This window comes from Argentina anserina, chromosome 7, assembly GCF_933775445.1.
Source record: "Argentina anserina chromosome 7, drPotAnse1.1, whole genome shotgun sequence".
Classification (NCBI taxonomy): Eukaryota; Viridiplantae; Streptophyta; class Magnoliopsida; order Rosales; family Rosaceae; genus Argentina; species Argentina anserina.
The window spans coordinates 7,342,702-7,370,111 of NC_065878.1; the positions used below are offsets into that span (position 1 = coordinate 7,342,702).

The 27,410-nt window shown below is 37.1% G+C and overlaps 4 protein-coding genes across 19 annotated transcripts in view; 2 read left to right on the forward strand and 2 right to left on the reverse strand.

Moving 5' to 3' along the window:
• LOC126803212 (probable CCR4-associated factor 1 homolog 11) overlaps positions 1 to 7,620 on the reverse strand; it is a 74,222-nt gene extending 66,602 nt beyond the window's left edge. For 5 of the 16 annotated variants that reach the window (XM_050530981.1, XM_050530978.1, XM_050530985.1 and 2 more), the window contains exons 1-6: positions 6,898 to 7,620; positions 6,309 to 6,399; positions 5,448 to 5,544; positions 5,266 to 5,367; positions 4,670 to 5,174; positions 4,457 to 4,545 (exon numbers count right to left, since the gene is read on the reverse strand). In XM_050530981.1, the coding sequence (XP_050386938.1) occupies positions 5,118 to 5,174; positions 5,266 to 5,367; positions 5,448 to 5,544; positions 6,309 to 6,399; positions 6,898 to 7,480 (930 nt within the window). In that variant the 5' untranslated portion in view covers positions 7,481 to 7,620 and the 3' untranslated portion in view covers positions 4,457 to 4,545; positions 4,670 to 5,117. Of the gene's footprint in view, positions 1 to 2,746; positions 3,682 to 4,052; positions 4,321 to 4,456; positions 4,546 to 4,669; positions 5,175 to 5,265; positions 5,368 to 5,447; positions 5,545 to 6,308 lie in introns of those variants that run through there. The other 11 variants (XM_050530982.1, XM_050530977.1, XM_050530979.1 and 8 more) reach the window with 11 other exon arrangements.
• Positions 7,621 to 13,288: 5,668 nt separating this feature from the next.
• On the forward strand, positions 13,289 to 20,976 carry LOC126801492 (protein FAR1-RELATED SEQUENCE 3). Its single transcript, XM_050528854.1, has 5 exons — positions 13,289 to 15,953; positions 16,103 to 16,192; positions 16,478 to 16,627; positions 18,129 to 18,245; positions 20,630 to 20,976. Exons 1-5 carry the CDS (start codon positions 13,716 to 13,718, stop codon positions 20,672 to 20,674), a joined length of 2,640 nt encoding a protein of 879 aa, XP_050384811.1. The 5' UTR covers positions 13,289 to 13,715; the 3' UTR covers positions 20,675 to 20,976.
• Positions 20,977 to 22,276: 1,300 nt separating this feature from the next.
• Positions 22,277 to 23,988, forward strand: LOC126802439 (transcription factor DIVARICATA). Its single transcript, XM_050530067.1, has 2 exons — positions 22,277 to 22,768; positions 23,499 to 23,988. Exons 1-2 carry the CDS (start codon positions 22,374 to 22,376, stop codon positions 23,788 to 23,790), a joined length of 687 nt encoding a protein of 228 aa, XP_050386024.1. The 5' UTR covers positions 22,277 to 22,373; the 3' UTR covers positions 23,791 to 23,988.
• A 363-nt stretch (positions 23,989 to 24,351) lies between these two features.
• LOC126803492 (uncharacterized) lies at positions 24,352 to 26,815 on the reverse strand. The gene is made up of 6 exons (XM_050531291.1): positions 26,684 to 26,815; positions 26,482 to 26,577; positions 25,960 to 26,283; positions 25,442 to 25,510; positions 24,543 to 24,620; positions 24,352 to 24,453 (listed from the first exon to the last, which is right to left on the reverse strand). The coding sequence occupies exons 1-6, from the start codon at positions 26,813 to 26,815 to the stop codon at positions 24,352 to 24,354; spliced, it is 801 nt and encodes a 266-aa protein (XP_050387248.1).
• Positions 26,816 to 27,410: the final 595 nt, after the last annotated feature.

Consider the following 27,410-nt stretch of genomic DNA (forward strand, 5'->3'; position numbering starts at 1 on the left):
CTACGCTCTTTTATGTTCAATACTTCAATAGCATATGAAAATAAAAACCATCGAGTCTCTGAAAATTTATTGACCAACCCGATTGTACTCAGAATGGTGTTGCCGTGTTGCGCTGTTATTGATGATTACTAGCTCCTTCAAATGTTCTTATGTTCAATGTTAACCAAAAACTTAACTTGCATTTTATTTTTAACTATTTCCCTAAACACATGATGCTGCAGCTACATCTTCAATTCTTCATGATACCGAAAAAAAAAAACAATCTTGTAATTGTTTAAGTTCCTTTTTCTTTTTCTATTTTTGTGAGTTTAAGTTCCTTTTTCTTTTTCTATTTTTGTGAAATGAATCATGTGATTTTCCTAATGTGAATATATGGATTTAATCTCATATGTTGAGCATTTATCATGTGCTATGTATTTATTTTCAGCCTGTTAATTCACGTCACTTCCAGTCTCTTAAAAGCTATTCCTCAACCGAGCAAACCTCTATATCAAGACACCATACATGTAACTAGTCAAGATAAACGGTAAACTAAAAATCATGGGGCTTAATTGTGCCCACTGATCTATATCAGGAGAAACTGTTTCTGCTGAGAAGCCCGAATGCGTCCCAAGAATAAATGCCCCACATTTCTCATAGTCCCTTTCTCATATGATTTAAACTAAAATGTACATAGTAAGTGGCCGGGGAAGAATGATAAATACTTTACACAAGACAACAATAATACCTCATCAATCACATTTACGGTTTTCCATACTTTGTGTCTACCAATATCAAACCCATACGCCAAAGCCACACGCTGCACCATTACAGAAATGATAAGATTATATTCAGATAAGAAGCTGATAGATCAATATATGTTTCAGCTACAATAGTTGCCTATAAGTGTGTATCATAAATCGACCAATATTATGGAATCGACTTGATCGTATATGACTTATAACAAAATTACACCATAAAGCCTAAAACGTTTAGTCCATGTGTCTAGGGATAAACAAAGCAACGTATTAAAGACAACAGTGCATGTAATTTTTAAGGTCCTATATCAAATCATATGTATTACTTATGAGGAAAAACAAACATAAGAAAATTTATGGAAAAGACTATAGAAAGTTAGAAACTAATCAAAAGATGTGTTGTTCATGCTTCATCTTCTTCTCCTCACGTAGCCTTCATTCTATTCCATGTGTTTGCTAGATAGCAAGACTATGATTTTATTCAGATATTGATGCTTTTAAAGAGGTAGTCCCATTATGTTTTCCGGTAACTACATTTTCAGAAGCCTAACTTAAGATCTCAAGAAAAAGCAAATTACCTGTCCATACTCGAACAGCCTCAATGCTTTCTGACTTACTTCATCATAATCGGCTTCACTTATCAGTCTGCGTTCAATAAAATCTGCAAAAAAAAAAATTCCCCACATAGATTTTAGTACTTTGAATAAATGGAAGAAACACATACATAAAAGATGTCAAAGTGGATAGAAAATCCAAAACGTAATGCTAACTTTCCATCTCCAGCATGACCTTCTCTCCCCTTTTGACTTGGCTTAACATCTTCACTAACAAGCTTGTCAGCCTAATAGCCTAGCCTAACATGTGTCTCTCTTTTCCTTCCTCTCCCTTTTAAAGTGACAAAAGAATATCAAAGAGACCAACCTCATCTGGAGTAACAGGAACGTCATGACCTGCAGCCTTAGTTGTTGGTGTGAGTATATTTGCAGGAAACTTTTGGCTTTTTACCAAGCCTGTAACATCAATAAAATTTCAGACAAAACCTTTAGAAGTAGAAAGATCACAGACATTAATGACAAAGCGCACTGTCTGGAAGTACATTGCCACAGTAATTTCGGGTGCCATTTCCGTAGACCGTCCATGATGATGTATCAGTACTTCCGGTCACAAAACCTCGGACTACAAATTAGAAGCAAAATTGTTATAAGAACTGGAGAGTAACGAATGTGTGAAGACCGCAAATACCCTCATCTTCAAATAAGCCAAAATCTCTGACATGAATATCATAGGCTATGCGAGATGTGGATTCAATAACAATCAATATCCACTGAAAATTATGTAATAATTACTGTGGGATTTTCATGGCTATCTGTGTATCTGGTTTAATATAAAATCTCTTCATGATGTTTGCAGCCTAAACTATAACTCTAATAATCTATTTGCAGTTGTTTCCTGTCAAAACTAGCACTTGTATTCTTATCTGATCTTGTAATCTTTGCAATGCAGTAGGAATATAGCATGTTTAAGCTGTTTTAGTTTACAACACTGATTTGTATAACTTGAAATCGTGTTATGCATGTAATAGTTCTCATCCTGAAACTGTACATATGGGTGAGACCAATTCGCCATCTTCCATATTTATTTTCAGGACGATTTTATTTCACCAATTTCCTCCGTTAGGTGTTTTTGACAGATTCCTCCCCACTTTAAGTCTATATAGAGATATAGACTCATTTTGGTGTCTTTTCATCAGTAGGCAAAGGCACTCCTCCCATAGTTTAGGAAGCTTTATCAAACAATAAATTACTTCTTGTGGAAACCAGTTCATTTTATGACAGTAGACGACTGAAACATTTTGTAGAGATTTCTGTAACCAATGACGTAGAAACTAATGCATTCATTAGGCTACACTTCAAGATGAGAAGAAGGATATCCGAATAAATAAACATGAAGCCATTTTCATCTCACTGTGTGTAAAACCCAAAACATGTAACATTGAATAGAAAAAGACGAGGAGCAATCAGATTGATATAGATAAAATAATCATTTACAATATACATGTACATTGTTCCTTGGGTGAGGAAGCCTACAAGACAACTACACTAGGGACACACAGTTACCTAATACTGAGCCAATCACTAATTAAACCAAATCAACACTGAGCCCAACCATCAGCAACTGCACTGCAAACCAGACACCAAAATAATACCAAACCAATTGCTGCACCAAAACTTTTGCACTATCGGCAGTTTGAGATGAGGCTATCAGGCTATGAATCTTCCTTAATGTACTAACTTGACCACATTTACACTGAGTAAAGGATGATGAAGCCAAAACATTAAGCTTTCCATAAACTGTCAAAAATCCAACACACATCAGTAGTACCAAATCATTCACGGTTTTGTTATAGTTCCACTTCCACATGATCCTTTTGAGTATCCCACAGCATTTTCAGCTCTTTCACCAGTACTGATTCTAGGTTATATAATAATTACCACATCCACCGAATAAATCCAACCCAGATCAATCATTATTTAATACAATCTAAAGAAAAACATACTTGAAGTTCCCAGGCACTGAAAATGAAGGGCCACTCAATACCATATCAACATCTTTACGAAATCCTCATTAATAAAGCTATCTGATGACCGTCTTTGTTCTTTTAATAACAGATTAAACTAAATCAAATGAAGAGAACTCAAATCTATTCATTTCTTTGGAATTGTAACTGAGAACTGACCTGGCCTTTGAAGGGACTGGAAGAAAGAATTCTATGGAATGCACTCGGCCGATCACTGTTCTAGATGTTCTAGAATACTGTACGGTACATCATTGCCTAAATAGGAAATGAAATTGAAATTCTCAATGTAAGAAATCCATCATAATCTGCCATGTCTAAGAGTATCAGTGGGATGATGTTCTAGAATACCATACGGTACATCATTGCCTAAATAGGAAGTATTCATTTTTTCTAAGTTTCTAGAATTTAGCTTTGCAGGGAACTAGGAGTGATGCGGGACAAGTGCGAAAACCTGACGAACAAATTCTATTTTGAAGGCTCTAAAGTGGTTTGGTTATATTAAAAGCAGCAAATTAAGGATATCGATCAAGAAAACAGCAGGATAAGAGAAACTTTCAACACACAAGAATGGGAATAAGACGGAACTACTAGGTATCACACAGCCAGTGTTATTTGAATCACAACCAGGTTCGTTGTACACACTAATCAGGAGAGAAGCAAAGGCTTCGAATTTTGTCCATGCTTCATAAAGGGCGGCTAAGATATATCTAGAGCAACTACGATAAAATTCCAATAACAAAGACCGTCCAATTCTGCACTAAAGCAATCATGAAGAAATCTAGCAATAATTCACAGCACTTAAGCGTATATTAAATTCCCAAATAAACAAAGAAACCAGCAAGACTGATAACAATCTACATGATGCCTAATCAAGCCTTTAGCCTTGGAATCCTTTACGAGGCTTTGAATAAACCCCAGAGGTCTTCCACCTGTGTTATTTATCGAGTGGCCTTTTCTTGTTACAGGGATGCAGCAGATTGATTGGTATTTGGTTTCTATCATATTCTGTATCATTTTATTACAAGTCAGATAACAAAATTGCAGCATAGATTTTAATACCAATAACAATTAATGCATTACAATTCACAGATACATGTTATGCGATTATCAATCAACAAGACTTGGGAGACTAGAGGTTTACCTTATCATCATAAACACCTTTTTGTTTCGAGGCCGGTGCCCAGCTGGTATTGCATCACCTTTCTCCACTGATTGGGAAGACCATCACACCTGCAAAATTGTTGAATCATGAAATGTCAATCACTGCACACAATTTAAAACAATAAAAATGAAGATAATCGGTGGTACTGCAACCATAGTGCCAGGAAACTCAGTATCAAAAATGTCCACAAACCTGTTCAAACTGTGTGGGCAGCTTGCCACAAAGTTAGATAAAGTCCATGTAGCATTCCTCAGCATGGATAGTTAACTTGATATTTCATTCAACTAGGCTAGCAATGGCAGTCATGCACCCTGTGTAAGAACAAGATCCCTGCAACTTGGTGAGTCGCCAATTACATTAACAGAGCCCATACAGACTGTTCAAAAAAAGAGATACAAGAAATCAACCCAATTACTAGTACAACCAAACAAACAAAATTCCTTAAAAGTGATATGAAGAAACACTATGACTTGTATAACCAGTGAAAATATGAACATAAACTGCCCAAATTTTTTTAATACTGGGCTATCAAGTTAATGAAAATAGTAAAAGGGAGAGTGAGAAACTGCTCTCTGACATCATCCCTAGCAGAGGTTAATAGCTGCACAAACAGGGGAACTGCATTGTGTTCAATAAGAACTCAATTATCCTCAGATGTTCCAGACGCAACATCGGTCATGGGCCCTGCAGCTTCAAACTGCACACAATTAAGGAGGTCAAATTCAGTTTCCGTACACATCAGAAGACTAATTTTGACTACAAGAAACAACTACACAGATAATTCATACCTGTAGTTGTGGCAGATCCTGCCTTCCAAGGAATTCCACGAATTGCGGGACCGCACCCGCCTTTATGACCTCATTAATTGGAGGGCTGCATTCTACACAAATCTAAAAAAAAAAGAATCAACATATTGAGACGAAAGTACATCAAAAGAGGAATGTGAACTCTACCGCAACTAGTGTCATACCGATTGATAATAGCTTTTGAAACTGAGTAGTGGCCTCCAATTACAAAGCAGGATCATTAGGTATACTCTCCAACTGTTAAACAACCCAAAGCATCCACTAAACACCAACATCATCAAATACCAGACGACATAGTGAGAACAATAATTACAAACAATCAGCACAAATTACTTTCTAACTGACATTCTCCTTTGCAACCCTAAACAACTAAATAGGAGAAACATGAAATTATTAGAGAACAACTTCCATAAATCAAAACCTAAGAAATGTATCTTACAAGTAAGCCAAGGAGATGAACATACAAAGCCTACTTATCAAGTGTACAGCATAAAATATCAATAAAAAGTCCTTTCATAATTAAACCCTGTATATCCCCATGCATTTAAAAATTCAACAGAAATAAAACATCCTATAGATTATATTATAGTACAGAGGCAGAATCAATATCTAAAGGCCAATCAGATGCATAAATATGCAGTAAACACGAATAATAAGAGACCAAACATGCTGCTGAGTACTAACTACCAACTACCATAGACGTGAATAAGATTTACAAATGAACATATCACTTATTACTCACAATACAGTTTCACCATAACACAATCAATGTGTGCGCGCGAAAGTGCAATAAGACATTTATGCTGCATTTCTAGTAGAATAAAGCTCGAGTTGTTCGAGGAGGGCATGAAGCTGGCAATGACTAAAGAGGGAGGGAAAAAAGGAAAAACGATATCCCAGTTCCATCAAACAAAGACTAGAAGTCTAGAAGTGCAGTTTAGATGAATACCAAAAACAAAGCATATTACCAGTAGTTTTATGCAGATTATTATCAATAAACAGGACATGGGCGAACTGATGATTACCTCATCCTTCTCATCAGAGACACCATTTTGTTTGGACCCGTGCCAGCTAGTATTGCATCGCCTTTCTTCACTGATGGGGAGACCATCGCACCTGAAAAATTGCTGAATCATGAAATGTCAGGCATTAGAAAGACAAATAAGAATCAGTGGTACTGCAAACTGCCTAGAGCATATAAAATCCCTCTACACTCATCACGTAGCTTTTCATACAATTCATGGTTGTGCTTATCTTTCTCAGACGACAAAAGTTTAAAGAAAGTCTGCAAAGTGAGCAGACTATCAGAACCAGCCTGGTGGGAACTTCCCGCCACACGGCCAACATCAAGTGTGTTAGCCACTCTTTCCAAACCACCAAACAGACCAGGGCAGAACCTGATCATAAACTTGAGGTCATAAACACTAGGCCCACAGTACTTCCTAACCAGCCCCATGAATTCCTCAATGCCATCAGGCAAGGCTTCTCCGGAGAGAATTCTAATTAAGTATCCGAAATCATAGGAACAATGGAAAGTGACCCAAGTCAAACAAGGAAGCAACTCTATCAACCTAGACCTCCGAGTTTCAAGTGCAAAATCACAAGATGATATACCAGACCGCTTGTTTTCATCGAAATCGATTCCTTGACGCTTCAACAACTCAATGGAGTCGTTGTTTCGCAGATGCGAGTCCGAATCGACGTCGAAATCCCTAAAGTTGAACTCCCAGCAGCAATAGGCACCATTAACAACCGGAAGACGGCCATTTGGGTCGGAAATCGTAAAGCCGAGTTGAATAATGTGAGTTTGGTTCACATTATCCCTCATCATTCGGTAAACCTCATCGGGACCCGCTTGGGACAGAAACCGGCGGTCAATTCCCGACGGAACCACAGTGCCGGGAAATTCAGTATCAAAAGAAGCGAACCGGTACCCTCTCCTCACCATGCCCTCAATAATGGCCAACTCCATCTTGAGATTGTAGCGGCAGACCCGGCGAACCTCTACCTTATCGGAAATCGGCGCCGGATGAGAGAAATGAGGAATCGGCAAGTGAAATTGAATGCAAGGAGGGGGAGGGGGAGGAGGGGGAGCGATCGCAAACCCCACGGCATGAGCCCGAGGAAGCGCGATCAAAGGACGGCGGAAAAACACCGGAGCTCCGGCGTCCCTCACCATCATCATCTGCACCGACATCTTTTTTCCAATTCACCGATGATTGAAAGCTTTCAATCGTGAGAGCACAAGAGGAGAATTGAGAGAGGGCAGATCGACTTTCGATTGTGAAAGCAGAAGAGAATTGAGAATACGCAGAGAATTGAGAGAGACGAAGAGAGCCAAAGTTGTAAGGTGGAACAACTGGAATCCCTCGATCTCCTTTTATAAGGAGCACCAAAACGCGTCGTTTTGACGCTGGGAGTTGGGAGCAAACGCGTCAAATTGACGCTGGGAGCAAAACGCGTCGTTTTGACGCTAACCAAATATGTTTTTTTAATCTTAAATAACTTTTAATATCTTTCTAATTCCACTTATATATTCAATTATTATAAACAAATCGAAAAATTCTTTAGAAATTACATCATTATTCTTCCTAAATTAATTTTATTTTTCACTCCTAGATTCATAATTAATAATATTGTTTTTTTTCACTCATTCATTTGAAATTCGCCGAATAGTAAATTCAACACTAATATCTTTAGAACAATTTTTTCTCTGAAACAAAGTTTATCAAAATTTTATATAATTTTTCGATTAATACATAAAAATTAATAATGTTATTTATTTTATTTGTTAATAATAAAATGTGAAAATAATTAAATTATCTTATTCAATTTACTATTCCGATTTACGGTTAGCCTGAAATAAATAGATAATTGAAGAAAAACGAAAAATTATAAAATAGGCATGTTAAAAAATTTCTTGTTTTTTTTTTTTTGCACTCTTATATCTTTTTCGTAATTTCAAATGCGTTAAAAAGGTTCAAACGAAATTGTTAAAAAATGGAGGTATAAGTACTGTTTTGGAGGAATGAATAGAAACTGACATTTTTTAGGCAAACTATAAATTAGTACTAAAAATAGCAACCTAAATTATAAAAAAGTTAGGTCAATTTTTTCTAATTATAAAAAAGTTATCTCATTTAATTAGAAATTATAAAATAGTAAACAAATTTTAAAACAAAATTAGAAAATCATCACTTTTAAAATATTTTCCGAACTGATTTGTTTTTCTTACACTCTTTTTCTTCTTATTTTCCATTCTTCTTTTAATTTCGGCTTAATTTTGCCGTTTGGCAATAGATTTAAGCGTGGTTGGTCCATGGTGGTGCTCCAAATTATTCCGATTAAACTTGTTAACGTAGTGAATTGTGCTGATACAATACGCTACACTTTTTGTTGATGCGATACGCCGTGCTCCTCATTCCTTTCCTGTCACAAGTAGCACGAGTTGTCAAAGTGGAGACCATAGTGGCGTAGTCTTCAACTCTCTGATGCTCAAGTCAAGTTGGTAATAATTTATGCAGAGTAACAGTGGGTAGTTAAATGCACTTACCTTATGAGGTAAAGGGTTTGACATTTTATAGTTGAATTGAGGTGGATCATTCACTCATCTTCCGATGTAGGACAAAGTCTAGTTAAAGTGTTCTCTGGAGCCTTCTTTGGGAAGCGCGTGAGGGCGCGTCCGTAGTCGGTTTGGGTCGCGGGGCGGCCCGTTGCACAACTAGTGTGGCTGACTCACTGCTGGTATTGCGAGGCTGAGCTATTTATTAGTCTTAGTGTGCTGATAGTTGCGCTGATTATGGCGGGCATAAGCCTATGCCAACAAAATTGAAGCCCAAGGTTCCTCAATTCGAGTTATTCTTTTCATTCTAAGCATATTCATACCTATCTTCTTTGAATTTTAACATAATCTCACATATTTAGACATTTCTCTCACAATGTCACATTAGGTTTTTTTTTTATATAATATAGCTTGAGACACTGGTTCTAGCAAGGTTATTAGTATTATTATTACGAAAACCCTAGAAACACTACAATTATCCTCATAGAGAACATCCCGAATAATAACGAGTGTTTCTGCTAACCAAAAATCATCAACATCTCCATGATGAGCAAGATGAAAAAGCATATCGGCCACACCATTTGTTTCTCGATATATGTGACGAAAAGTTAAATAAAGAAAAGAAGCAGCATACCGCTTACAGTCCTCCATCACCCATCCCACAAAAGACAAATCCGCATCACCCACCGCAAGGACATTAACAAGTAATGCATAATCTGACTCTACCTCAATCTCATCCCAACCTTGATAAAGTATCACCACAACCATACACACACTGTGATCATCTCGAACAACAACACCAATACCACCACAACCATTCGATGTCTTGAAACTACCATCAATATTAATTTTGAGTCTGCCTTGAGGAGGAAGTTCCCACTTTGTTTTCACCCTCCTCACAAAAATGCCTTTTGAGGAACAACACCCCCCAAACTCATCCCTCAACGAGCGTAGACTTTTCCACATGGCCACAAGATTAAAGACCCCATTATTTCAAAACCACTCTATTGCGTTCAGACTATATAATCCAAAGAGAGAGAAAACATAGCAAGCTACTCACTTGACAAGCTCATCAATGTCTCTTATCCATTCACCAATAGAAAATGACATCTACGAGCTTGGCTTCATTGGGAAAGGACACATTCTCCAAAAAACCTCGGTCACCACACAGTCCATGAACATGTGTCTACTATCTTCAGCTGCCATTTCACAAAGAGGGCACTTTATCTCCAACTCTACTCTCCTCTTCTTTATAGCTACTCAAGTAGGCAACACCTCCTTAATCACGCGCCACACAAGCATACAGACCTTATGGGGAGCTGCAACTTTCCACAATTTTCTTCAAAACCTATCACCGACACCAGAGTTTGCGAAAGAGCCTGCCTCAACCCCGACTTTAGCTAACAACATGTGAACAAAATAACCATTCTTCACTAAATACATGCCCTTATGATCATAGTGCCAAGTCAACAAATCATCTCCCCCCACCATGCTAAGAGGGATTGCAGCAATACTCCTAGCTTCACCCTTGGTAAACAACTCATTCAAAAGCCACCACCCCACACTCCACCACCTTCATCAATCAGTTCTGCCACATCCATTGAATCAAACCCCGCCATCGGACAAGAGAATAGTTTGAAACTATAGGGAATCCAAGGATCATCCCACACCGATATACTCTCACCACTGCCTATTTGATATTTGAGCCCCCTACACTGTAGATCCATTCCCTTTAAAATCTACGCCATGTAAACGAACAGCCTTTACGAGCCTCTGACTTGATATAATGAGAATGCATGGGGAAAGTATTTTGCTGGGGTCATCTCCTGAGAGTCCATGGAACTTAGGAAAATGATGTAAGAACCCACTCTTTAACACAAAATCACTCATCTTGTCCTCCTCTGGAACAAGGTACGCTATGTTAGAGGGTGTTGTCCCCCCAACTGCTCCTTCTACTTGGCCATTCTGCTCTCTGATCGATGCCATTTATGGTTTTGGAACTGGGTTTTCCTGTGTTGGGTTTTGAACTGTGGGCTCTGGATTAGGTAAATCGAAATTCAATTGGCTCAAAGGACACAGACTTGTCAACAATTCTAACTCTGGATCCTCAAAGAACAATGGATTAAGCCCACTAAAACTTGATGAAGTTGAAAATGGTGAAATTGATTCAAAGTCTCTTCCTTCGTGAAATGAACAATCTGAGTTGATGAAAACGTTATCTCCCTCTCCTTGTAGTTGAATTATCTTCAGGCGTTCACTAAGTTTGAGAGATGCGCCACTAAACTTGGACATTCATGTGTCTGAAAAGACTAAGTGTTAGCAACTTTACATAATATGAAATACAAGTATGAGTAAATAAAGACTTTATTTATTTCTTTCTTTTTCTTCGTTTCTCTTTCTTTGTTTTTCTTTCTTCTTTTTGTTTTTACATAAATGTAGGACTAACACTATGTCTAATTGATTTTATTCACACAATCGTAAAATTTAAGGTACATGGAGCGGATGAGCTAACTGTGTAATGGACTGAGACAACCCCAGGTAAGGTCTTGCTTTTATCCGATATACCTTTAACTTTTAAGGTATCATTTTCTTTTGAAACTATATATACTTATTTATACAAAGTTATTTTCTAAGTTATAAAGCAAGGTGTACGTGCAGCCCAAGTATGTTGTCTAAACACAAACTTATTCATTTGTTTCAGAAGGCTGGATAGCTAGATTCAGAGATAGTCGTAAGGCATAACTCATTTGTTGGACACCATGGAGGCTACACCTTCGAAAGGATGTTTCCATTGTCGACTCCATCACTGAGATGTATGTCAATCTATGAGCCTTTGAGATCCAATTTTGTAAACCTTAAACCAGGGTAATGAAAATAGCATGCCCCTTACTTAGATCGGAATAAATATGTGTATTAGACTGCTTACAAAATGTTAAAAGTCGCCATCAACCTTAAACGACCTTAGCAAAGTACAAATAGAGGGTTAAAGCTAATATTAACAAAATTGACTTTACTTATTTCGTTTACTTTAAAACTTACAATAAACTAAGAATAAATAAATATTTAACTTCCTAAAAATTTAACGAAATGTATCAAATATTCCTATACGCATACTACTACAAAACGTAAGAAATAACACATAAACAAAGAATAAATTAACAACAAATTTTTGTTTTTATTTTTTTTACAATTTACTAGTATTGTTTTTACATTTGTACACTTTACAAGAATAAAACAAATAAAGTAAATTTTTTTGTTTACAGAATGGCACTGTGCACGATTTTTTTAACGATTTACTATTCACCGTATTGTTCACAGGAATTTATTTTTACAAATATACAATTACACAAATCACAATATAGTACAAAATTAACACTTCAAATAATTGAGATTTTCTCAATTCCCTGGCAACTGCGCCAAAATTGTTAGCACGCATGAGCGTCACACAATTAACCCTGTAAAATGTCATCTTTAGTATAAAATAAGCAGAGATCGTTTAGTCCGGGTGAAGGGAACTCTAAACTTTTTGTGTTAACAAATAATGGGGGGTTTGAGATTGATTATTAACTACTACAATAAAACCTAAATTACTATTTACATGATCGACTTCTCTTTACCAAACTAAACCAAATTCACCAATGCACCACATAATTACAAGTTTGGTTCTATCATGCATTCTAATTTATATGATTACATACTTTTAGACACCAATACAGTTAGAGCCTTAGGGGAACATTTAATCATGCATGATTTCTATTGACGTTTAGGTTGACTTAGGACCTCATCTAAATTGTATGCAATCAAGTTTAACAACACTTAGGGTAGAAATCAAATAAGATTACATTTAAACGCCAAATCTTTGTTAGAAACATGCTTCACGGTGGCGTCACTCACCATGAGGTACATGTAAATTTTCAGAATTTCCCACTTTAATTAACACAAACATATGATATTGCTTCAGTTGCCTTAAGTTTTGATTATATTAGTTTATGCAAAAAACACAATGGGGCGTCAAGCGAATCACATGAAGTCAACTATCAATTTGGTTATCATATTATCCTATTTACGATTATGGTTAGTTTGGAGAAGTATATGATTAATCATTGAGTTGTATTTATTTTTACTATCCCAGTTTTAAGAGAAACTGTCGGCAGCTCGAAAAAATATATATATCATGTTAACCACTACAATATATGGCTCGTATCAGTCGTATGTCTTAAGTAAAGTATTGTAGTTTTGTAGATTAACGTTTCAAATATCTAGAATCTATTGTTTGTAATAGATTAAATTAATAATTATATTTATTCGTATATAATTTAATAATTAATAAAAAAATTCGGGATAAGAGCGAGTTTTTTTTTTTTTTCAATTAGCCGATACCCGATATATATATATATTTATATATTATATAATGAGCCTTTCTCGAACGAAATAAGATTTCTGTTTCTTCCTCCTCTTTCTTCAAACGCAGACACTGACCATTATTCTCAGTTTCTCACCTCCAAATCATTCACTCCATTTATCTTCAAATTATAAAATCAAATCGCTAAAACGGATTCAAATTGATTCATTGGATGCAAGTCATGCAACCCCCTTTGGATTTTGTCTGCGAGATCCCAATTCCCTTTCTGTTTCCTTTTCTCCTCATCTTCAGGTTTTGATTCCGGCGAGAATTTGAGTTGGGTTTTCCTTTATCCCTCAACTGCTTCTGTTAATTCGATGGAGGAACACGAACAGGCATGCCCTCTCATCTCTTTCTGAATCTTCTTTCCCTTTTTTCATCTTCTTCTCCAGATCTGCAAGTCAAGTTTCAGCGGCTAGGGTTTTGAATTCTTAATACCGACGAAGGTCTCTGTGAGTTCAATTTGGTATGGATGTTCAAGTGATTAATGTAGGAGCAGTAGGGCATAGTGGAACGGGAGACGAAGGCGACGCCCAAGGTAGTGGAGGTGGAGAAGTGAACAATGGGGAGAATCCTCGGGCTCACGACGAGGAGGGGGAGATTCCTGAGCCCTATGTGGGCATGGAGTTTCATTCCGAGGAGGCTGCCAGGAATTTGTATGAGGAGTACGCCAGAAGGCTGGGGTTTAGCTCCAGAGTAGGCCAGTCTAGTCGGTCTAACCCCGATGGAGCTACCACTGCTCGGGAGTTTGTGTGTGGGAAAGAGGGTGTGAAGAGGAGACATGGTGATGGTTGCGACGCCATGCTTAGGATAGAGTCGAGGGGTGGTAATAGATGGGTTTCGACCAAGTTTGTTAAGGAGCATAGTCATGCATTAACGAGTCCTGGAGTGCATTATATCCGGCCTCGGCGCCATTTTGCTGGAGCTGCCAAGAATGTGGCGGAAGCGTATCAGGGGGTGGGCATTGTTCCCAGTGGTGTAATGTATGTCTCCATGGATGGGAGCCGTGCAACTTTAGAGAAGAACCGTCCAATTAGGAGTGCTTCATCTGCAGAAGCAAATCGGCAAGTCAAGAGTACTGCTCCAGTAACTCCTGTTCGGCCTCCTAGTCGAAGGAGGACATTAGGCAAGGACGCTCAGAATCTGCTCGAGTATTTCAAGAAAATGCAGGCTGAAAACCCTGGTTTCTTTTATGCGATACAACTTGATGAAGATAATCGCATGGGTAACGTGTTTTGGTCAGATGCAAGGTCACGGGCAGCTTACTCTCATTTTGGTGATACTGTTACGCTTGATACTACATACAGAGTAAACCAGTACAGAGTGCCATTTGCGCCCTTTTCTGAAGTGAACCATCATGGTCAGACAATCTTGTTTGGTTGTGCATTACTTCTAGATGAGTCAGAGGCATCTTTTAGTTGGTTACTCAAGACATTCCTTACTGCGATGAATGATCGCCGACCTGTATCTATTACCACTGATCAAGACAGAGCCATACAGACTGCAGTTTCTCAGGTGTTTCCAGAAGTTCGCCATTGCATAAGCAAGTGGCATGTTCTGAGAGAAGGCCAGGAAAGGTTGGCTCACGTATGTCATGCACATCCAAATTTTCAGGTGGACCTTTATAATTGTATCAACTTGACTGAAACGATCGAGGAGTTTGAATTGTCTTGGGATTGTGTCCTTGAAAAGTATGATCTCAGGAGAAATGATTGGCTTCAATCTTTATATAGTGCTCGTGCTCAATGGGTGCCCGTGTATTTCCGGGATTCCTTTTTCGCTGCCATATCTCCTAATCAAGGGTATGAGGCTTCCTTCTTTGAAGGTTATGTGAATCAGCAGACCACATTACCAATGTTCTTTAGGCAGTATGAAAGAGCATTGGAGAACTGGTTTGAAAGGGAAGTAGAAGCTGACTTCGATACAATCTGCACTACTCCAGTATTGAGAACACCATCGCCCATGGAAAAACAAGCGGCCAATCTGTATACAAGAAAAATTTTTGCGAAATTTCAGGAAGAGCTTGTTGAAACATTTGTGTACACGGCAAATAGAATTGAAGGTGATGGAGCTATCAGCACATTCAGAGTTGCAAAATTTGAGGATGACCACAAGGCCTACATTGTTACATTAAACTATCCTGAGACGAGAGCCAACTGTAGTTGTCAATTGTTTGAGTATTCGGGTATCCTTTGTAGACATATTTTAACAGTCTTTACAGTGACAAATGTGCTTACACTACCTTCCCATTATATTTTGAAACGTTGGACAAGAAATGCAAAGAATGGAACTGGCCTAGATGAACGTAGTGGTGAGTTGCGTGACCAAGAGTCTCTGACATTACGGTATAACAATCTCTGTCGGGAAGCCATTAAATATGCAGAGGATGGGGCAACTACTATAGAAACTTTTAATTCAGCAATGGCTGCTCTTCGAGATGGTGGGAAGAAGGTGTCTGTTGTGAGGAGAAACGTAGCCAAAGTTACACCTCCCACCTCTCACCTTACTGGGACTGGCTACGAGGACAAGAACAACTCTACATCAAATTCAGATATGACCCCTTTGTTGTGGCCACGCCAAGATGAAGTTATGAAGCGGTTTAATCTTAATGATGCTGGTGGACCAGCACAAGCTGTTTCTGATTTGAATTTGCCACGAATGGCCCCGGTGTCCCTTCTACGGGATGATGGTACACCTGAGAATATGGTAAGGAATATTTCTTTTTAGTTTTTCATTTTTGTTTTGTTTTGGTTGTGTCTGTTCATGCATTTATCTTTTTTTTTTGTGCTTTTTTATTGTCTTCCCTATTGTTCTGAGTGCAAAGTCATGGTATTGATCTGGAGGCTTTTCTATAGGTGGTACTTCCGCAACTTAAGTCAATGACTTGGGTTATGGAGAACAAGAATTCAGCACCAGGAAATAGAGTAGCTGTCATCAACCTGAAGGTGCGTGTATAAAGTGAAATTATGAAACTAGTTGTAACTTTCTGATTTTCTAGTTAGGAAAATCTGGCTGTATTAAATCTTAATAAACCAGATATCAGTGCATTTATACATGAAGTCCTTTAAAAATTATGATATTCTATCTCTATTATACATGAAGGCCTTTAAAAATTATGACCTTTAGTATTGCGCTAGTGATCACTTCTCTTTTACACTGTCACATTTTTTTAGCATATGAGAAACTGTTTCATTTTTTTTTCTAAAACGTTCTACTTATAACCACTGCAGTTGCAAGATTATAGCAGGATTCCATCAGCAGAATTAGAGGTTAAGTTTCAGCTCTCGAGGATTTCATTGGAGCCAATGTTGAGGTCTATGGCCTACATTAGTGACCAGCTCTCAATTCCAGCTAATAAGGTTGCTGTTATAAATTTAAAGGTACAAAAATCAAATTTCATTGCATCCCTTTTTGTAGTCGTGTGTTATATTATAAATTTGAAAGTACAAAAATCAAAATTTCAAGCTCTAATTTTGGATTATCAAAATGTCATTGCATCCCTTTTTGTAGTCGTGTGTTCTATTGTTGGTTTCTTAGTTGATTATTGTAAGCGCATTTGTAATTGGTCTATCTCAACTGGAATGATAGACTAGTGTTCAAGTTCAGTGCTGCCCAGTCCATGTTCAAAGTTAAACTAGTCTAGAATCTGGTCACTCTCTCTCTCTCTCTCTCTCTCTCTCTCTCTCTCTCTCTCGTTATATATATATATATATATATCTGTGTGTGTGTGTGTTTGATTAAGTTCATATGTATATATAATAGGCAAAATTGTCAAAATACACCATGAATTTGGCTAAAATTGTCATTTACACCCTCAATTTGCAATTGGGTCAATTTTACCTCCTAAACTTGGTAAAAATTGCCGATTTGCACCCCTTCTATTAAGTTTAACATTTTTTTCCATCCAATTTTGAGTCACATTACATGCATGTGAGGGGTACTGTTGTAATTATATATTATTTATATCAATAATAAAAATAAAAATAAATGGAAAAAATATGTGAAAATATCGGTTTAGGTTATTTATATATATATTTTTTTTCTACATACTCATTTCATGTAAATAAAAAATTATATAAATAAATAATCTTAAATTTTTTTTAACAGAATCCTTTTACCCATCCCACTGTGTTAGTAAGATATAAATCATTACTTGTAAATAATAATCTCATTCTCTACATACTGATTCCCTTTTTCAAAATTTTTTCTTGAATATATATTTGATTATAACTATATATTTTTTATTTCTTTAACATATTTATTCCGTGTAAATAGAAAATAATATGTTTTAAAGAACAAAAACAAAAAAAATGCTTATAAAGATTGTTTTTCTTCATTTTATTCTAATTATTCAAAAGATTGTTGACCACAGTACCCCTCATATGCATGACATGTGATTTAAAATTGGATGGAAAATGTTAAACTTAACTGATGGGGTGTAAATCGGCAATTCCTACCAAGTTTAGGAGGCATATTGACTCAATTGTAAGTTGGGGGTGTAAATTGACAGTTATGGCCAAGTTTGGAGGGCAAATCGGCAATTTTTCCTATATAATATGTAAGCGTGTGTAGAACACATATACTCTTCTCTGGCTTTTGCTCTTCTAAGGTGGTGATACAGTAGCAGGCATTCCTGTACTAATCTCACTCGGTACTGGAGAGTTTCCATTTTTCTTGCTTGACAATTGTTACATAAGGAGTTGGCCATCTCTGAATAAAGTCACTGGGATGATCAATTGTTACTTTATTGTTGTATGTTGTTGTTGTCATTGAAAGGAGGAATAGCAAATCAGTTTGTAAGTTGAGGAGTGGGGTTTTGTCTCTTGTTTACTTTTAGTTTTTGCATTATTAATACAAAGCTTCTTCCACCCTATTCTTCAGCTTCAAGACACAGAGACTACTACAGGGGAGTCGGAAGTTAAGTTTCAAGTGTCGAGGGATACATTAGGTGCCATGCTACGATCAATGGCTTATATCCGCGAGCAGCTTTCAACCGCCGTAAGCATTTTCTACCAATTCTCAATTGTAGTAGCTGTAGACAAAGGTGTCTTTTGTTTTTAATAAATAAGAAAAAAAATGCATGCAGTGAAATGTGGACAAGGAGTCAACTTACAATAGGAAAAAAAAAGAACCATATGATGAAGCAGCCTTTAGTTGGCTGGAAAAGAAATGTCCTGCGTGGAAGCCTAAAACTAAGCCCAACCTTTTTTGGTCCAAAGGAAAGTCTCCATGGTAGTTTAAGGGCCTTGTTAGATTAATTTTCAGTTACAAGAATAATTATGAGTTTAGTGCTTTAAGAGTATTAATGTCTTACTATCAATAAGTTTGAGCAGTTATAGTCTTATGGTATTCTAGAAGTCTAAGAGTTGTCTTTGAAGCTTATAAGTATGGTTATCTATTGTACTTTCAAATCGGATTAGAATGAGTTGAAGGCTGTGCCTTGGTTTCTCTCCCCTGACCTCCCTCCCTCATTCTACTTTTCCCTTCTAAAGTCTCTCTTTCTTAAACTACTCTCCTTCCTGCATCACCATATCACAATCTATCTGCTGATTCTGCTCATGCCTATTATGAGAAAAGGCTACTCGGTAAATACATAGGTGGAAGACCTCTAGGGTTTATCGAAAGACCTGGTGACTTGATCAGGCATCCTGTTGACTGTAATGGGCCTTGCTGGGTTCATGATTGGATTTGGAGTTTAATATAGACTCATGCGTCAATAAATACTGCTATATTAGGATATTTTCTTAGGACAGAATAGGAAGGTTCTTTATTTATAAGACATTAGTTGCTCTAGGTTTATCTTAGCCTTCCTTTCCAAGCTTTGGACAAATTTGAAAGCCTTTGCTTTTCTCCAGGTTTCTGTGATACAACTAACCCTGGGTGTGACCGTGTACTAGTCATGGGTGTGATGCAACTATCCCTGGGTGTGATGCTACTAACCCTGGGTGTGATGCAACCTAATCCTTGGTGTGAACGCTGAGGCCTCTCTAGGGCTTATGCGTCAAACCCTTACTGGGGCCACCATAGTCGGTCTATCTTATTCCCATACTGGTTTAATGCTGGTATCTCTTATCCTGTAATTTACTTGATTCCATATCCTTATTTTCATAAAATTCTGCTGCTTTCTAAATAACCAGACCCTTTACAGCCTTAAAACCTATAACTTGTTCATCAAGTTTCCCACTAATTCTGCATCATCCCTAGCTTCCTGCGCAGCTACAATTCTGGAAACTTGAAAAAATTATTTTTTTTAGGTAGTGAGTACCGTTTATTTATTTTATTTTAATTTTATAACATAGCAGTCGTTATAGATCTCTTGCAATGAAAATTCCATTTCCTCCACCTTAGCTTAGCATCAAAGCATATGTCTTGTTATATGTACTGTACTACATTAACTCAGTACTACTGTATAATGAAATGCTTATTTCAATCACATTCGTCTGAAGATTAGCGGAAATACATTGAATTCAATTTATTGAGTCACATAATTGGATGACTGAGGCAACAAATTCTTTTAATGGAGGTAGACTTCAGTTTGTATGCTGATGTTTATTTAGTGCAAAACTCTTATCCATGGATCCATAGATGAACTTAAGGTGATGTGGAGGTATTTGATGCCTTGTATGGTTCTCACAAAGCATTATACATATTATGCAAGGGCTGATGGTCCCCTTGTGGATCAATGTCTTATGGGTTTTTATGTAGTTGGTGGACATGTGGGTCATATACATCATGTGTATTGCGGATTTGGATGGAGGAATATATGTTCTCTATTTGTCACGAGATTGAAATCTCCAATAACTACTGCAGCTATAACTTATCTTTCTCTTCAAACTGTATAAGTTTCAAATTTCTACCTTTCGACCTTTCCAGTTTCTAGTTTGTTCTATTAGTTTTCTTTTCTTTTTGTATTCCCTCTCTGCATGCGTGTAATTTATTTATTTATTTATTTATTTTTGCGTTCTTATTTCTCCTTCTTCCCCTTCTTTTTCATGTATAGTTTCTCTAGCTTTCAGTGGGAGAGAATAATACATAATAAAACAATAAATATAACAAGAAAACATTTTATAGATGGATCTGAAAGCATTTTATAATCATTGTAAATGTAGTCTATTTTGTCTGCTCTGATTCACTTTACATCCTTGGTACTTTTGTTTTTTTTATTGGCCATGAGCTACTATGGAATCATGCATTCTGGTTATTTGTGTACACCAATCTCGTTGTCAATGTGCATATCATATCTTGGACCGGTAGTTTGAGAAATCAGAAGTCCTTACCAATTATCTAAGCAGGAAATTTATGACTATATGTTAATTGAATTTATGTCGAATGCTTACTCAATTTTTTACCATCTTATCCACTGAAAAAGTTTAAATTTGCAGGCGGATGTCCACTTTGAGCCCCAACCTAAAAAACAACGGAAGTAAAGATGTCAAGTCTTTGTACTTCCCATATTGTACCACATGGTGTACCTCCACGCCTAAAAGTGACGGCTTAGCAAATGCAGGATGCTCATAGTTCCACATTTAAATGCATAGTCCTCTGTTCCCTTATGTGTAAGCTTGTTGAGTTAAATTGTTGACAATTTGTACATGTGTTGAATCCAATTTGAGAATCTAAAGCATCGTAGAGACTTCATAGGTGCAATGTGGTCAAGAATCTAGGTGATCGCAGAGTTTACTTTATTCATGATTTACGAAAATTGGCAGGTTTGCTTGTGAAAGTTGAAGTTGGTACGAGTATGAGAAGCTCTCTTTCATGCAAGTTACTGGAAGACCATTCCTGCTAACAATCTGCCTTCAAAAGTCACGAACAACAAAGCCAATGCCACCCTTCCTAGAATTCGGATCAAAAAATTTCTGAATCCTCCAGCCTTGAAGATTTCTGCCAGCCTTCAAATTGTAACCCGAAACTCATCCCGAATCGACTTAGTCTTAATAGCATGCCTGACCTTTCTTTTCCCCCTTAAGTCTCATCTTTCCTTCTCTCAGACACCCCACGGTATTAAAAAAAAAAAAAAAACTTCTCAAGGCTCCTAAACAGGTAAATTCTCGAAGCAGTTACTGGATCAACTCACAACGTTAAAAGTAACAGCAGCCTGTGAATACCGTACCTAGTTGAACCGTGCATTAAGCTGGTAAATGGACAGTCCCTGCTTACATTCATAGTTTTTTTGCATTTCATTCTCACAAATTACACACTTATCCAGACAAATCTCCCAAATTAAATCCCCCCAGTTGAGCAGCCGTCGGTAAACCCATATTGTTTTTACTGAGAACTTCCCATAACCTTCTAAATGTCCAAGCCAATCTGCTAGGCAAAGTGTGTGCACTAGATTCGTTATAAAATGAACGTTACTGAATGGCTAAAGAGTTCTCCTCTATTTCCTCGCTTTAGGTGACCACGCAATACTAAATATAGTCTTTCACCATCAGGAAAAAATTTGCATTCTTTGGAGCATATCATAATCTTGCTTCATACAACTAAGATACGATAATTTTGGCTACTAAATTTTCAGTCGATCAGAGTTATGCATGTTTGAAGAGAGACAAGTTCGGAGTTATGTGTTAGTTAAGATTGCGTCGTATATCACATATATCATCCCTACAAGATTTTCTGATTAAGATAATGTTAGTTATTGGACTACTATTTAACTAGATATCGTTATTTACATCTTTGACACTTAATAGAATCCGCATTTTACTCGAAGCCCCCTAGATCCACGGGATGGAAGCCAAGAGAGCTGCCAACCCAAACTCATCTCCGAACAATTTCCGGCAAAGAAAAAAGATAATACAAACCGGAAAATAGGTTTTGCCTCTACACCTGGTACCGTAGGATGTACAGCTGGAAACGACATGAAATCCCAATAAAAAAACTAACAAAGGAAACAACGTGTTGATTTGGAAGTCCCATAGAGTTCCAAGTTGAATATAAAACACCTTCTATCCTTCCCTGACCAAAACACAAACTCTCTCTCTCTCTCTCTCTCTCTCTCTCTCTCTCTCTCTCTCTCTCTCTCTCTCTCTCTCTATATATATATATATATAAACACAGGCTTTCCAACTCTGCCACGAAACCAAACCTTGTACAAGACTCCAAATCAGTTTTAAAACCAATCTAAATATGTTCCAGGAGGCGCCGCCGTGTTGGGTCACTCGGTCGTCGTCTTCGTTGTCGGAGGCGGCGCGGTGGACGCGGGCGGAGGACAAGCTGTTCGAGCAGGCGCTGGTGAGCTTCTCCGAGGGCCTGCCGGATCGGTGGGAGCGGATCGCCGAGATGGTCCCCGGGAAGAGTGTTGAGGAGGTTTTGGAGCACTACGAGACGCTGCTGCATGATGTTGTGGAGATTGACTCGGGACGAGTCGAGCTGCCGAGTTATGCTGATGACTCGGCGGCGGCGCAAGCGGGAGGGTGGGACACGGCGAGTCAGATCTCTTTTGATGGGTGTAAGGGTGGAAACAACGGTGGTGAGGCGGCGGAGAGGAAGAAGGGGAAACCTTGGACTGAAATTGAACACAAGTAAATTATCTTTCTTTGAAACTATTCATAATTTTATGTTCTCCAATTCTTTTGTTTCTTGATTTTGAATTTTGATTATTGAATGAGAAATGAATTCTGGGTCTTAGTCCTTAAGACGTAAAGCTAAAGAGATACATGCTTATTACTAAATCAAGCTCGGCCTTTTGCTTTGAAGTTGGGATTGATTTAAGGAATGTTCTGGTGCTTTCGACTTTGTTTGATTAATTTTTCTTCCACTGTGCCAGCTGGTGCTTAATCTTGTTGCTAATCAAATTTGGTTCAGTTGGCAGGGGTATTGTTTTGTATTGTTAAAAACTTAGACACAGGGTGTAATTTTGTAATTGAAGTAGCAGCGAAGTAAAATCGATGATTGTGCTTAATACGATGCCATTTTGACAACTAATTGTGGTCACGTAATGAAAGGCATAGCCAAATGAAACTTTATTTAGTAGGATAGAGAATGTTTTTGAGTTGTCATTCTCAGTGTCAATTCTAAATATAGTAAATGATTGTAAACTTGTGGAATTATTGTTTCATTATACTAACTGGATATTTGAATGCGTTAATGGATATCATGTCGGCAGTTTCTTTTAATGATATATATAAATCATGTTCCTTTTTTTTTCTGATGCAATTACATGCTTATATTCTTGGAACTTTCAACTATTTAGGGAAATTTGTTATTTTTTAGTGTGAGTGCTTACTTTTTAAGTTTTTTTTCTTGCAACAGATTGTTTCTGGTAGGACTAAAGCAATTTGGGAAGGGTGATTGGAGAAGCATTTCAAGAAATGTAGTTGTGACAAGAACACCCACACAAGTGGCAAGTCATGCTCAGAAATATTTCCTTCGCCAAAACTCGGGAAAAAAGGAAAGGAAAAGATCAAGCATTCATGACATAACCTCGGTAGATACCAACTCGGTGCCTGCGTCTACTGAATGCAAGTGGATTCCTCAACCTCCAGCTCCACCTGATGATCATAGTGGTTCATTTGGGTATCCAGATTTCGATTTTCCAAAATAAATATGGCATAATACGTGCTCTGTATATAGAAAGTTGCTTGTGTGTTAAACAGTCAGATCTGTAAATTGGTACTTTTCTTCTCTGTTTAGAGTTCTCTTCCAGAACATAGGCCATTAGGAGCATTGTGAATTAGATTCAAGGGTGTAAGTTTTGTCTTTGAAGTCTTTAAATGGAGATTAGGATCATATATTAAATTGATTCAACAAGCTTAGAAACCTCTCTCCTGCTCATCTTTGTTTCAACTTTCAACTCCTTGTTGACATAACTTATGCAGGTAAGCCGGTTGATGTCTTTTTTTTTTGGTATGTTTGAGATTCCTCTACAAAGATATATGATTGTGGTTTAGTGTTGTCAAGGCATGTGGTTCATGTTCAAGAATTCCTTGGTCTACTTATTTCTGGTTAAAGCTTTGTAATATGATTTTTAGTTCAGAATGACTTTCAGATCTCTTTATAATTGACAGAGGATTGTAGTCCTTGCTGACAACGAAAACATACGATAGCCAATTAGTTAGTCTTCAATTCTGCTCAAATTACGCTTGAAGATAAATATCCTGTGTCCCTACAAACCTAGACTGTGACGCTTGAGAGCTAGAACTAGTCTCAATTTAGCACAAAGGCCTTCCAAGGCTTGGGCTGCAATTAAACGTGCCGGCAAGTCCTTCTAAAAGCTCACGATACACATTTAAGTGAATCAGAACTTTTATGCTTGATTGACATAAACGAACTAGGCTGTACCAATGTGTACCTTACAAATCTTTCTAAATCAGTTGCTTCTCTTTCTTTCTCCTTACTCGAGCATTTGGGGAGTTGCTCATTTGGAACAGTGGCCTGTTAATGCATTGCAGTGAAAAAAGAAAAGAAAAAAAAAGAACAGTTATTCTGATCAAATGATATTCACTGCCTCAGTAAAATGGCCTGACCAACTTACAAGGCATGGAAATAAAGAGTAAACAAACTGTAAAACCAAAGATAATAACTGAGAAAACCACTTATTTAGAAGACCATCTTAAAAATACCATTTTAGGATGGTCGGCAATCATTCCAAGTAAACTATAAAGCAACATGAACGGCAGAAAGACCACTAATTTTCACTTATGAAAAATTGAAAAGCTCAAATATAAAACTAAAATTCTAAACTGAAAACACAAATGTCAAAACAATGAACTTCGATAATTTAAGAAGTTTCAGCCTCTTAATCTTTTAAGCTAGCAAGGGACCTGCATACAGGTGACAACCCCAAAAACTAAGCAAATGGCCAGATGGATGGCCTTTAGAGGTTATTACTATTATACAAAGCTTCAAATTTTCAACCAGGCATCATCTACAACTTCTAACTCATCATCATCACCACCATCATCTTTTTCTTCTATGCTGATTTTTATCTTGTTGGCATCTTCAACTTCTAACTCATCATCATCACCATCATCATCATCATATTCTTCTTCTTCTATGCAAAATTATATCTTCTTGGCATCTTCAAGTTGTCGTTTCAATACAGCATTGATAGATTGAAGTGTTTTCTTCTCGCTCCACCAATTCTGTTCGATCATACAAAGCAAAAGAAAGGTGAGTTAATTAATCACTTCATGCTAATATTCAGACACATACATACATTATGATTCATTACAGATATTGGAGATTAAGCAAACCTGTCGTTCTTTTGTTAATTCTGCTAGCAAGATATCAACTTTGTTTTGCTCGAAAGCAACCTTCTTATCCTGAAAAAGCATATGAAAATTCAGTCAGCTTTTGGTATTCTATTTTACCTGTCATATTTACCACCATAATCTCTAAAGCATATATAGACACTACGACAATAGCGCATGGGGATGATCGGGAATGAACCACAAACTATACCTTTAATATAAATGTGTAAGACGTGCGTAAAAGCAAAATTCAGTTCTAGTTCATTGTCCAATCTAAACTTAAACTAAACTAAAAGAAAATGATTTTAATTAAGATTCAGAGGAAAGAGGAATACCGTGTGTTCCACCAGTTGTTGAAGCTTCAGATCACGATGCTCAAATAGTTTTCCAAATTCTATGTTTTTAGCTATGCTCAAATGTTCTCTCCTAAGAGCTTACATTTCATAGAGCATAGTGCATGTTATAGCCAACTCATAAAGTACATTACAATTTTAGTCGATATTAGTTAAGAAAAACAATACCTTTATGATATGATTATTCCTCGCATCAATTAATTGGAGAAGCGATTTCTTTTGATCTACATTCTGCTCAAACTCCCTCTCAAGCTCCACTTTTTTAGCTTTTATCTCTACAACAAGTTCCTTAAGCTCTTGTCCTTCAGCTTTAGTCTTTTCAAGCTTTTCCTTAAGTTTCTTCTTTTCAACATTACTCACCTCAAGCGTTCTCTGAAGACCTTTATTTACATCTTCACTACACTCAAGTTCTTGCCTGATGTCTTGTTTTTCAGCTATATTATGTGCAAGCTCATACTTAAAATATTCTTCCTTTTCAGCTTCACTTATTTTCTACATGTATAACACATTGTATCGGATTAGGATAGTTGTAATAAAAGTGTGACATCCAAAACGATGAATGAAGAAATCATTAAAGTTGAAAGAGGCGTACCATTTGTTTTAGTTTCAACTTCAGTTGGTCAAGTTCCTTTCTAAGTTTTGTCTTTTCAGCATCACACTGCTTAACCTCATTCGTAGATCTTCTCTTACATCTTCACCTTGGACAATCTTTTTCGCGAGATCTGCATTTAGAGCCTCACTTTGCTCAAGCTCTTTCTTAAGATCAGCCCATTTGGCAAGGCTTTGCTGAAGTTTTTTCCTTGAGATCTTCCATTTTCCTTTCAACATCTTCCTTTTCTGCTTCAGACGCATCGAGCCTTTCCTCAAGATCTTCCTTTTCCGCTTCACATACCTCGAGCCTCTCCTCAAAATCTTCTGTTTCAGCTTCAATATCTTCTTTTTCAATTTCACACTCGTCAAGCTTTTCCTCAATAAGTTTCTTTTCAGCTTCAATGTGCTCAATCTTTTTCTTCAGAGTTTTCATTTTGAGCATCACTCTTTTCAATTTCTTTCTTTAGATTGTCCTTTTCAACTTCAGTTTGCTCGAGCTGTTTCTTAAGGTCCTTGTTCACAGCTTCACTCTCGTCAAAAGCTTCCTGTGGCTGATTTCCATAAGCTTCACTCTTATCAAGTTGATCTTGAAGAACTTCATATCGAGCTTCATTTTGTGCAAGTTCTTCCTCTAGATATATATTTTTAGCTTCAAACTCTTCCTTCTCAGTTTAAAGTTCTTCCTTTTCAGCTTCAAGATATTTCTTCTCGACTCTGGTCTGCTCAAGCTCATCCTTAAGAGCTTCCTTCTGAGCCTCAATCTTTTTGAGCTGTTTCATTAGCTCAACTGTCTCAAATTCCTTCCTAGTGAATTTTTCCTCAAGATTTCTCTTCTGCTGTTGACGATTATTCATAAAATCTATTTTCTTCAGAAATTTTCTCTAATTGTTCAAACAATATTTGAGATGAAATAATTCTATAAGTTTTGAAATTCATTTAAATTGAATTTGATTTGTTTGCGTTGTTTTGAAACGAAAAACGGAAACGTTTTCGGAACGTTTATTAAGAAAAACGTTACGTTTCCGAAC

Bases quoted from the DNA above. Each gene is read 5' to 3' on its own strand.
- LOC126801492 (XM_050528854.1), top strand. From the start codon at position 13,716: ATGGATGTTCAAGTGATTAATGTAGGAGCAGTAGGGCATAGTGGAACG. The intron at 15,954-16,102 runs GTAAGGAATATT...GCTTTTCTATAG, and splicing joins ATGGTACACCTGAGAATATG to GTGGTACTTCCGCAACTTAA. The intron at 18,246-20,629 runs GTAAGCATTTTC...TTAAATTTGCAG, and splicing joins GCGAGCAGCTTTCAACCGCC to GCGGATGTCCACTTTGAGCC.
- LOC126802439 (XM_050530067.1), top strand. From the start codon at position 22,374: ATGTTCCAGGAGGCGCCGCCGTGTTGGGTCACTCGGTCGTCGTCTTCG. The intron at 22,769-23,498 runs GTAAATTATCTT...TTCTTGCAACAG, and splicing joins TGGACTGAAATTGAACACAA to ATTGTTTCTGGTAGGACTAA.
- LOC126803492 (XM_050531291.1), bottom strand. From the start codon at position 26,815: ATGAAAACTCTGAAGAAAAAGATTGAGCACATTGAAGCTGAAAAGAAA. The intron at 26,578-26,683 runs GTATGTGAAGCG...AAAAAACTTCAG, and splicing joins ATTTTGAGGAGAGGCTCGAG to CAAAGCCTTGCCAAATGGGC. The intron at 24,621-25,441 runs GTTTGCTTAATC...ATGCATTAACAG, and splicing joins AATTAACAAAAGAACGACAG to GCCACTGTTCCAAATGAGCA.